This window comes from Lampetra planeri, chromosome 32 (assembly GCF_965212315.1).
Source record: "Lampetra planeri chromosome 32, kcLamPlan1.2.h2, whole genome shotgun sequence".
Lineage (NCBI taxonomy): Eukaryota > Metazoa > Chordata > Hyperoartia > Petromyzontiformes > Petromyzontidae > Lampetra > Lampetra planeri.
Window position 1 is genome coordinate 10572623 of NC_136138.1, and position 12082 is coordinate 10584704.

The 12082-nt window shown below is 50.9% G+C and overlaps 1 protein-coding gene across 7 annotated transcripts in view; it reads right to left on the reverse strand.

The window, feature by feature from the left end:
* Positions 1-12082, reverse strand: part of LOC144729454 (forkhead box protein P1-like) — a 198892-nt gene that overhangs the window by 87376 nt on the left and 99434 nt on the right. For 6 of the 7 annotated variants that reach the window (XM_078609757.1, XM_078609760.1, XM_078609758.1 and 3 more), the window contains one exon: positions 9634-9774. In XM_078609757.1, the coding sequence (XP_078465883.1) occupies positions 9634-9774 (141 nt within the window). The remainder of the gene's footprint in view (positions 1-9633; positions 9775-12082) is intronic. The other variant, XM_078609756.1, reaches the window with a different exon arrangement.

Here is a 12082-nt window from a genome sequence, read left to right on the forward strand (position 1 = left end):
AATGCAGATAAATGGCATTGTTATATCATCATCAATGGCCTTGGACAATCTGTGGCTTGATGAAGGCCTCCCTTGAAACTGCTGCCACCTCTCTCATGAGCCTGTGATGCAACAATCCATCTCACGCCTGCACACAGGCAAGAGTTCATCGCTCCAACTGCTTGGTGGACCGCTGTGACAGGACACGTTCTCTCCTTTGGCTGCCACTCCGTGGTTCGACTCAACCACTGGCCACCATCATTCCTTCTAGAAGCCTGTCCTGCCCAAGTTCACTTACTTTTAGAGTCGATATGATGCATCTAACTCGTGCGCTTAACACACTCGCAATGCCACGATGCGCGCCTACGGGGAAACAAATGTGTACCCTTTATTGAGTCCATGTGCACGAAAAGTTAAGAGCGTTGCACCCCCTCACGTACGAAACATCGAGTGATACAAGGCTACTATAAAGTCATTGGTTTCCCCACTCAAACAAGTGAGGAGTGGAAATTATCTCTTGCTTATTTAAAATCCTGGGCCAGTGGTGGAGATTCCACGTTTTTACAAATGAAGGGGCAAAAGTCTACCCTTAAAAGATGAGGACAATCAACAGCGACTTCTGACAAAGTGGCACACATTTTTTTAAAATCAAACCTGGCAGGATGACAGAGGATCACTACAGGCACAGAGTTAAACAGAGAGAGTTACAGGCGTTTCGTTAAAATGTCTTGTTTTGATATCCAAATGTTCAACATGTGCGTGCCACGTAGGAAATTAAGAGATGCGTGGAACGTATTTTAATTGCCAAGCGATGGTGATAACTTCGGCTTTGGCTACAAGCGAGAATGCGGAGAGCGCTTATTTTTTTTAAAAATTTTGCCTCTTTTCTTCATCCCCCCCCCCCCCCCGATTTTTTGTTTTCGTTGCCCACGGAGGGGCAAGCGAGCGAGGGAGGGGGATGGGAGGGATTTGAGTCTCAGGGATTAAAACGGAGAGGGAAGAAGAAAGCCTGAGGCCCTAATCCCTTTTCATTTCGCCGGGGTAATCCCAGCGGCTAGCAGAGGGCACGCTGCCCCCCTGCCCCACAGTTTCCTCCACACACTGAACGACCCCCCCCCCTCCTCACTCCCCCTCCCTCTTCCTCTCTCCTCTCTTCTCTTCCCTTGAAAAGAGCACAGCCCAAACTGAGAGCCATAATGCCGAGCCTCCTCTCGCATCGATCCACCACCCACCCACATCTCTTTAATCACTAATCTCTCGCTCTCTTTCCCCACTTTAGCACAATCGCGTCGGAGGCCCGACCCATTCCACCAAACTGCGGGGAAAGGAGATGCTCCGTTTCTTCGGGCACGTTCAAAGTTTTACGATTACACAAATTTGCCACGTTAATTATCGTGTCATTACACGACTACGGAGGCGTTCTGTTTTAGCTGTGCGACAGTCCTGCCAAGCTCTCTCCGGTGTGCTTCTATCCGGGTTGCACCCGCGTGTTGTTCGGCACGATGTCCGGCGGTTCGCTTCGCATGCCGAGACCTTCTTCAGGAAGTGAATGCCGCATCCATACGTACGCGCAATCGTTGTGCGTGCGTAGTCCGCGCGTGCATAGCGATGCACGAACTGTTAACGCCAATCGGAGATGCTGCTGGTCTCTAGATGTATGTACGTTGAACTTCTTTTGCACCGTACATAGCCAACCGCGCGAATTGGAGTTGTCGGGGGAGGACAACAAACTAAACACAAAAAGCATTTCTAAAGAAATACGTTTTCAATCTAGATGATTTAAAAGTGCATTGCTCTAGTGGCTTCCTAATATCGCAAAGGAAGAGCGTTCCAGACGGCCGCAGAAGCTCATATGAAAACGCGCAATGTGGTGACCGTCTTTGTCCCACGGCTAGTCAAAAGCCGCTGCTGCGAGGATGACCGGAGTTCGCATGATGGTTTATGTTTCTTGACAAGATCAGCAAAGGTATTGTGCTTCATTTGTGGCAAGCGCTTTGTGTGTTAGGAGTGGCGATGACTCTACCAGGCATCGGGGAGGTCTCGTAAAAACGGCAAACGCAGCATTTCCCTCGAACATTTCAGCCGAAAATCAATAGCGAAGAACAAACAAATAAATAAGGAAAGTAAAGGCACGGGTAAAGTTACTTGGAACAAAAAGAAATGGGTTTCTAAAATTCCATTCACAGGACCGCTCTTGAATGTATTCACGCGCGCGTGAATGACGTTTCAGCTTTGATCACATTGCCAAGCACGTATTCATTCGTGTCTCCAAATCTCGCCGTCTCTCTGTGGGGTTGCCTTCTCTGTAAACTTTGACCTCTTGCAAAAAAAATCTAAAAGTGTGTGAGTTCACACGTGCTTGAGGCCGTTTGTTGTGCATGCGGCGCCCAAGCCAGCACTGTTTGTCTCCTAATTCCCAGAGCTCACAACAAGCTGTGTGCTGGTGGAAACTTCTACACGCTTGTGTGTGTGCGTGTGCACTGTGTGTGTTGGCATGTGGGAAACGGGTAGTGTAGCGGTTCGTGCGCTGCACTACAAACCCCACTCATGGCCAACACCAGTGACGATTATCTGAACCGGTCCTGGGCCTCTCCTAGATCGACTCAGTCTCAAATAAATACCTGGTGTGGTGTGTAAACATCGCCACTTGGGACACAAAGGCGGCTGCGTGGTGCTGGCCAATCACTCCCTCGTGTGCCGTTCCGGCCTCCATAGGTGCTCGCTAACAGCACTTGCCCCAACAGTCTGTTAAGGCTATACAGGGAATCTTTGTCCCCTGTATAGCCTCGCTCACCCACAATAAAAACAATCGCTATTTTCCACTAAGTGGCGATGACGTCACCACTGCGGTTGTGCCAGGCTATGTGCACTTTAAGGCCACGTGAAGTGTCGAACACCCACTGGCAGGAGGTCACAGGACAGACCCAGATGCCATGGGTTGACTGAGATGACTGGCAGACACACACACACTAACAACTGTGGGGGGGAGGGGGGGGAGCGGGTGGGGGTGCCACTGACATGCGTTCGAAACAATCTAGCGGCAGCTTGGCCTGGAGACGGGACACACAGATGCCGCAGGGCCCAAGCTGGAATGCCGGTTCCACAACAAGCGTGTTGCCAAACACTGCCACGGAGCCTCATTCCAGCCTGCAGCGCGTTCCCCTCCTTGCATCGAAGCTCGTCGCAGCGCCAGCCTATTCCTCGCCACGCTACCACAGCCGCAGAGGCACGGCTCCGCCACGCGCCATACATCGCTGCACGACAGCTCTCCGAGTGTGCTTTGTAGGCTCCCGGCAGCTGGAGCAAAACGTCGGACATCGCGCCCAACCACACGCGACGCTGTTGGGCGAGCTGCGCGGCGCACACCGCGAAAACCTAAGCACGACCATTGCTGCACAATATAATAAATGATAACAGCCACAAATTAAAAAACGAAATATGTTAGCACACTTTTCAAACGCGATTATTATTTTGTTTATTTGTATTCATCGATGGGGAGCGGTGGGGCGCTGCGCTACGAACGTGGTTTCTGGCCACGGCTGACATCAGTGGCGAGTAATATTTGAGTGATATTGGAGTGATATTGGAACCGATCATCAGCTTCCCCCATCACTAATCCGGGCTCATTAAGAACAGATTACCCGAGGACCGAACAGATTTGGCCGACAGCCACACACAGGCCGACACGAAGTCTTGCTCAGGTTAGGACTGTAAGCGCGCTCAGACCAACGTGAAAGCCAACAGGTGACTTGAGCGCGCGCTAACAAATTAAATGCTCTGTTGCCAGGTCAAAAATATTGGCCTCTAGTACCCGATTAGTGTGGCTAAGATGCCTCCAGTGTCCAATAAAATATCGTTTGCGGGCTGCTACCACGTGGCAGTTCTCGTGCGGTCGCGTGCCATATCAGCAAATCCCCACCCCTGTCTTATATTTCGTTAATTTTGTTTCATTAAATGGATTACGAGGTGAAATTCGTGATGCGTGCGCACGACAATAACAAAACAAATCGTCACTATCGCAGGGTCCTTAAGCAATACCTGCAACCCCCCCAGCGTCCACAGATTCGTTGCCAGTCGAGAAACCTCGCATCGTATTCAGTCGCACATTTTCATCTGCTGCCTCTCGCACCTCTCATCTGCTGGTGTGGGCAGTAGTGGCGGTCAGCAGCGCCGGATTAACTTTAAGGGGGGCCCTGGAGGGGGAGGGGTGGGGGGGGCTGTTATGATTTTGGGGGGGGGGGGGGCCTCCTCTCTCCGTAGATTCAATCCCTTTACCCTTTGCCGGTTTAATCACCTCCCACTCCGCCATGCCACAACACTACGGTTATTTCAGCTCCGGTGATGCAGCCGCTCAAGCCCCGCTGCGTAGTTATGGTCGCCCCGGTGTTGACGATGTTTACAGATGCACTCCGCAATGAATGACACAATCTCAACCGAGGGCATCGGAGCGAGCGGCGCTCTTCCGGTTTTTTTTCTTCCTCTCGGGGCCGGACGGGACAGGACAGCGCGCAGAGGAAACACTCGATGACAAACTTCCATATCCCCCCACCCCAACCCCGGCTTCACCACAAGACCACCCACGCACGTACACAGACGCACGCATGCACGCACGCACGCGCGCCCGAGAGCGAGCACACGCGTGTGTTTTAGCAGCGGCAGCTGTGTACGCGCACAAATCAGGCGCCCGTGCACCCACTCGGGGACTGTATTTGCGCGCGTGACAATTCGCGGGTAGTGCAGATTCGTCAATTCAAATCAACTCGTTAGCCACGCTCAAGACCGACGCGTCAGACCTTGCGGGTGACTACTCTCGACGTTTGTGATTCACGCAAAATTACGTCCGATTGTTACGGGCAAAAAGTTAATTGTACGAACGAGACGTAAGACAAAAACTGTGGGTGTAACGAAACATCGATGCATTGATCTATGTACATTCTTGAGGACACGTTGTACGGGCACGGTTCACGCCACCCCTGCAGCCAATAGAGGCTGTAAAATTCACCAGAAATGTTTTTTAAAAGAGCGCAGCACACGTGTGTGTGTGTACACAAACTCCCGATGCTCCTGAATCAAAGCAAGGCTTGGAGCAGCTTGAAACACCTCCCAACCACTGACGTTCCCATGCAGAAATTCTACCAATTCGCTGGGATTGTAGCACAATGAGATAACCAGCCTCACAATAACAACATGCTCACACATATACAGACACACACACAAAGACAAAGATACCCCGTACAGCCTGTAACATACTTTTGGGCCAAGTGCTGTCAGTGAGCACCTATGAAGGCCGGCATGGCACATGAAGGGGTGGGTGGCCAACACCACGCCCGACCACCTTTGTCTCCCTAGTGACGATGTTTACACACCGCACCAGGTAATCATTTGAGGCTGAGTCGACCTAGGGGAGGCACTGGACCGGTTCAGATAATCGTCACTGGTATCGGCCGTGAGCGGGAATCGAACCCGGGTCGCCAGGTTCGTAGCGCAGCGCGCTAACCGCTACACTACCGCGCCCCACGCACACAAACACACACAGTAGCGTGCACACACAAACACACAGTGGCACCACACACACACACATGCACAAACACACACACACAAACACACACACAAACACACACACACACAGTGGCACCACACACACAGAAACACACGCACAAACACAACAACAACCGCCATTCGCCACTAAGTGGCGGTGACGTCACCACGACGCTTGTGCCAGGCCATGTGCACCTTGAGGCCACGTGAAGTGTCGAACGCCCGCTGGCAGGAGGTCACGGGGCAGACCCAGGTGCCACGGGTCGACTGACCGAGATGACCGAGATGACTGGCTGATGCACCACCTGTGCCCCCTACTGTGCCAACTTGCTGTGCTTTAGCCACCCGGCGCTCCGCTCGTTGTTGTGAGCGTCGCTCCTCCGCCCTCCGTTGTTGTTGGAGGGCGACTGCCTCCAACTGCCCAGTAGCGTCCTTCACGAGCCTCCTCCACTGAGGCCGATCTTGACACCGCTGGTACCAGTCATCGGCAAGTCCACTCAGCTCCACGTCCTCCTGTACCACATCACTCCATCTCTTCTCTAGCCCGTGCCGCGCCCGTTTAGCCCCCTCGATCCGGCCGAACAAAAGCTGTTTAGGCATGCGGTGGCTGGGCATGCGGGCTACATGACCCAGCCAACGCAGCCTTGCCTGCCGGAGGAGCTCACTGATGGGACTTTGCCCAGATCTTTCAAGGACTTGTGAGCTCCTCACACAATCCAGCCTGGTCAAACCCAGGATGGATCGTAGGCAGGCCAGCCTAAATGTTTCCAACCGGCGAAGATGCTCCACTAGGGGGGTCCACGTTTCGCAAGCGTAGAGAAGGGAGGGAATGACCGTGGCCGAGAAGACCTGAAGCTTCGTGCGGAGCGACAGACCAGGTAGCTTCCACACAGCGTTACGCAACCGATGAAAAGATATTGCCGCTCGACTGATTCGGAGTGAGACCTCTGCTGATAAACTGGAGCTGGTCATGAGCACACTGCCCAGGTATGGGAAACTCTCTACTCTCTCCACAACTGCCCCATCACCGATTGGGAGTTGTGGGGGCGGAGTGCCCGATGGTACAAAATACCCAGGCAGGTGCTTAGTTTTGGTGGGGCTGATGGTAAGGCCCCACCTCTTAGTGGCACACTCCAGCCTCAGCAGCAGCGTCTCCAACTCCTCTTCTGAATGAGCAGCTATTACCAAATCATCGGCATACATAACGTGGTTGACCAATAGGGAGCCATCCCTTGATCGCACCCGGGCGTCGATCAGCCTCCCATTATATCTGTACCAAATGGTAATTCCCCCGGTACAGCTATTGAAGGCTTCACGAACTACGCAGTCGAAATAGATGTTAAATAATGTGGGAGCCAGAGGACATCCCTGTCGCACCCCAAGGTGTACAGGGAAAGGCTCCGACTCCCGGCCACGTAGTTTTACCCGGGCCCGCTCACCATCATGAAGGTCCTTAATGATCGTGAGCAGAGGGTCAGGGACTCCGAAAGCACGAAGAACAACCCAGAGCCCAGTCCTACTGATGGTATCATAGGCCTTGACCAGGTCAATAAAGCAGAGATGTAGGTCTTTTTGGAATTCCCTACACCTCTGCTGTAGCAGACGGACAGAAAATATGGCATCTGTGCAGGACCGCCCTTTCCTGAAACCACATTGGGGCTCCGCAAGCCTCTCCTCAGCATGCCTAGCAAGGCGATGTTGAATAATCCTTGCCAGGACCTTACCCGGCACACTGAGGAGTGAGATGCCCCTGTAGTTGTTACAGTCTGTGCGGTCCCCCTTCTTAAAGAGGGGGACCACCAGGGCATCCTTCCAGTCCTGCGGAACCCGTCCAGTGGTCCAGACTGTTGTTATGATGTCATATAGGGCAGTCTGTGCACAAACGCCACCCTCCCTCAGCATTTCGCCTGGGAGATCATCTCTGCCCGGTGCCTTCCCTGGTCTCAGACTCCGGATCGCCCTCAGTACTTCCTCAACAGCCGGTACCTCAGCCAGCCACTCACAGGGGGTGACCTCTTCCAATATTTGAGGCACCGCAGCCTCAGCAGGGTTATCCCCACTTTGTGCCATGATGTTTTCCTGGCTGAGAGATTTTCCCTCCCCCAGGACCTCACAGAAATGCTCAGCAAATCTGCAAACCTGTTCCTGGGGGTCGGAGATTGGATCACCGTTTTTTCCTCTAATGATGGTAATAGTAATAGGTGTGGCGCTGCAGGTTACACACACACACAAACAAACACACACACAAACACACAAACATACACACAAACACACAAACACACACACACACACAGTGGCACCACACACACACAAACACACACACACAAACACACACACAGTGGCACCACACACACACAAACACACACACACAAACACACACACACAAACACACACACAAACAAACACACACACAAACACACACACACACAGTGGCACCACACACACACAAACACACACACACACAAACACACACACACAAACACACAAACACACACACAGTGGCACCACACACACACAAACACACACACAAACACACACACAGTGGCACCACAAACACACACAAACACACACACACACAAACACACACACACACAAACACACACACACACAAACACACACACACAAACACACAAACACACACACAGTGGCACCACACACACACAAACACACACACAAACACACACACAGTGGCACCACAAACACACACAAACACACACACAAACACACACACAGTGGCGTGCACACACACACAAACACACACACAAACACACACACAGTGGCGTGCACACACACACAAACACACACAGATCCGCTTTGCGGTGCACCATGAGTCATCTTGGACTTTCCAGCCGTGCTGCTCTCGTCAGGTGTGTGTGTGTCTAATCTGTTAGAGGCACACTTCGTTCCATTTCCATCGAGTTCCTATTATAACAATACCATGCATAATAGTTCCCATTGTAACAGTACCGTGAACAATAGGCCCTATTGTAATAGCTATAACAGAACGTGTATCATAGTTGCTATTGTAACGGTGCTGTATGTTATAGTTGCGATTATAATGGTATTGTATGTTATGTATCTTATAACAGGGCCATGCATTTAGTTCCTTTTATAACATAAATGTGTCTTACGTGTATTAATATAACAGTGCTGTGTCTTTTACAGTAGTTACTATCGTAGCAGTGTCGTAGATACTGTAGCTCCTATTGTAAATACCAAATTATATTTTTTTAAAGCCCATTTCATAGAAATAATAACAAAAAATTAAAACTCTCCCTATGCAATTGCAATCTTGTCGCCGTTTTCAGCAGAGACAATTCACCCCTCTTGACTTACACCTCATCAAATAAAGGCCACAAACTTGATGGAAACAAGACACAATCTGTGCGAGAATTCCATACCTGTTAACCCCTTATCACAGTGCCTACCTTATCACAGAACAATTCACACCTTATTGGTCACCCCGTGCTCCTTATAAACCTCAACGTTCATCCTGCAAAGTCCCATCACAAGGGAGAAACACAAAAACTAAAACTAAATGTTTGCCTATTGAAACGGCTGTACGTCATATGGAGGTGAAAACTCAATTTCCCAGTACAAGAATACGGGGTAAACCGGATGGGTTGACAGCTGTGGAATTCTGCGCACACGCCACTGGCTCTCGCTGCAAAGCCGAGAGACATTTGATTTTTGTGCCTTTGCGCTGACAGACACGAGCACACCCATCACCGAGTTCATTACACACAGCCTTGTCGATAACAGACAGCGCCGACTGTCAAAGGCAAATTAATAAGACCATTATTCTCATTATTTGCACATTATATGACCGCATTACCCAGAATGCACCTGATATCGTCACATCTCGGAAAGCTAAGCAGCAGGTTTGCACCAGGACAGTGCCTGAATGGATGACTGACGTGCATCACAGGTGCTATAGGCTACAGGGAAGCACAGTGCGCGGGACACGTCCGACGGGATGAATGAGCGGGGCCCTTCTCCCGCTCTCCTTTGGTCTCCTTAGCGAGCCCGCGACACTGCAGCGGAGGGGACTCGCAGGCCGAACGACTTCTTCAGTGCCGAGACCATTGCCGTGCGAGACACCCCGCGCGCTCTCACCTGTAGTACGGTGGCTTGCTGCTTGTCGTTGGCCGAAGATGTTTTGGAACTGTTCTTCGACTGCACTTGTTGTTGTTGTTGCTGCTGCTGTTGCTGCTGCTGCTGCTGAAGATAGAGCCTGGCAGCTTGAATGGCCTGCAACTGGACAGACGGCACAAGGCGAGCCGATGAAAGCGGGCGAGCCACGGTAAAGAGCGCGGGAGCGCGAGCGTACGTGTGACGCTCGACTCGTGCACTCTCGCACGAACGGGGAAGTGCAACTGTTCTGCGTCCACCGTCCTCACGTGTGAAGAACGCGTGTGCGGTGGGGCAAGCATTTCACTAGCACCAGTCGGACTTAAAACGCACAAAACACACGACGTCCGAAGTGGTTAGGCCACGCTGCCACCCAACCTCTGCCGAATCGGATCTCAAATAAAAACCCAGTCAAGCACGTCAGGACAAAAAAGACACATTGTGCACGTTTTGGAGTAAAAATTGCAGTTCCGTTTGAATGATCATAGAAAGCGGATGACCTGATACACGGTAGAGTACCCATCTCTGTTGTTAAAGTTAAAGACGAGAGTGCTGCGTGATTTCAGACACACGTGATTATAAATGTAAAAACATAACTTGTGAATATGGATGCTTATTCATTTCACAGAAAGTGCATAGTATGTTGCGGTCTTGTTTGTACAATATTTGTAAGTACATGTAATGTATGCAGACACCTATGTGTATGCTTATATGTACTCTATAATGTATACAATATTTGGCAGTTCGTATGAAATGCGGTAAAATGCATACTAAATTTAACGTACCTTAACGTACGTTAAATTAGATTTTAACGTACCTTTGCAGTTTACTATTCGCAAAAAAATATTTCAAACAATGCCAACAAAAATTTTATTTCCACCCACTTTTTAAAATTTTAAAAACGCTTCCAAACCACAAATCACATTTTTACATAATAGGAATATAAACATCAACGTGCGTCAGGAGGGCAGTGTGCCAACCGCCTCGTCTTTCTCACCTCGCGACGTCAGAATTTGAGCCGAACATCGCAAGAAGGTCACTGTCCTAGTTTCATTTCAACCCTTCGAACACTTCCCCCTTTCACCCCACTCAACGTAACGAATTGGAATTTGTCACATTTTTTTTCGTGGCAGGATACCAAAACACAAACCCCGACTAAACATCTGGGCTCAAACTCCCCCCCCCGCCCGCCCCCCTCTCGGAGTTACCACCACCAACGGTGCGAATAGGATTCGTCACGGGCAGAGTGCAGCTTCCTCGTGGAAGTTTCTGCGCACCGGGCCGATTTCATGGCGGGTTTACGTTCGAAAATAAAACGCCTCAAACAAGCGGTCGACTGCGCAGAGGAGGTTCGTCATCTCCCGCCCGGCCGAGGACTTTTCGAGTAGCTGCTACACACCGAGCGGCACGCGATAAGAAGTCCCTGCGGGCCGTTCGAACGCTCCCGCGCCGTCCGTGACCCAGCACCCGCGCTCGTTTTTCGACGCGAGGTCACGCGGCGGACGACCTCAACGATTGGGACGCCAGGAAACGCCGGCCGCGCTGTTTCACTCCGGGCCGATCCCTTACCAGGGATGCGCTTGCTCTGCCGTCGGCAGCCTGGGGTTCTTATCCCGATATAAAGGTTTCGCTCTATAAACTGGTGACGTTTACACGAACGCACTGATTAAAATAATAAACAACGTCCTAAAAGAAACAATCCCACCGAAGGATAAAAAGAGCGGGAGAACCGCGAGGATATGGGTCGGCTTTCGGACCGACACTCGCGTTCTGAAAGTTCATCTCGACGTAAGTCACTGGTCAATGGTGCCCACGTAAGTTCAACTAAACACCTTTAAACCACCGCCTCTAGAGTGAAAGATATTTTTCGTCCGTCAATGGTCATCAGTCATCCCTCCAAAAGCATCGCACGCCCGTCGCTTGGCCCCACGTAAAAGATTTGCCCGGCGTGCGCTCAATTTACGTTAGGGTTTTGGCGCAACGATGTACGGTTATTTCACGCTGTAGTATCTCCTCCCGCGAAATGAAGTTTCAAGCCAAGCGTAGTTTCTGCAATTTTTCTCTCGCAATTTCATACGTACGTATGTACGTTGAACTTCTTTCGCGCCGTACGTAGCCAACTGTCCTAAATCGGGGTACCCTGGCAGCAATTTCCTCTTTCGATATAAATGTAAATACATATATGGCAAGGGGGGAGGAGAGGGTTTTTTTTGTTAAAGTACGCGCGTTTCGCTCGATGTGAACTTAATCTGATTGACAGCAGCATTTGTCTTTTCTCTCTCCAAATAGATAAATACACGCGTGTCAAACAATCCCGGTGGGTGCTCGGAGGAATAAATGCAGACCTGAGCGGGGCGCGCGAGCGAACGTAATCACCTTCGCCAGCCGTAAACACGGCGCATTCCCGAAGACGCACGAATAAAAATCACATGTG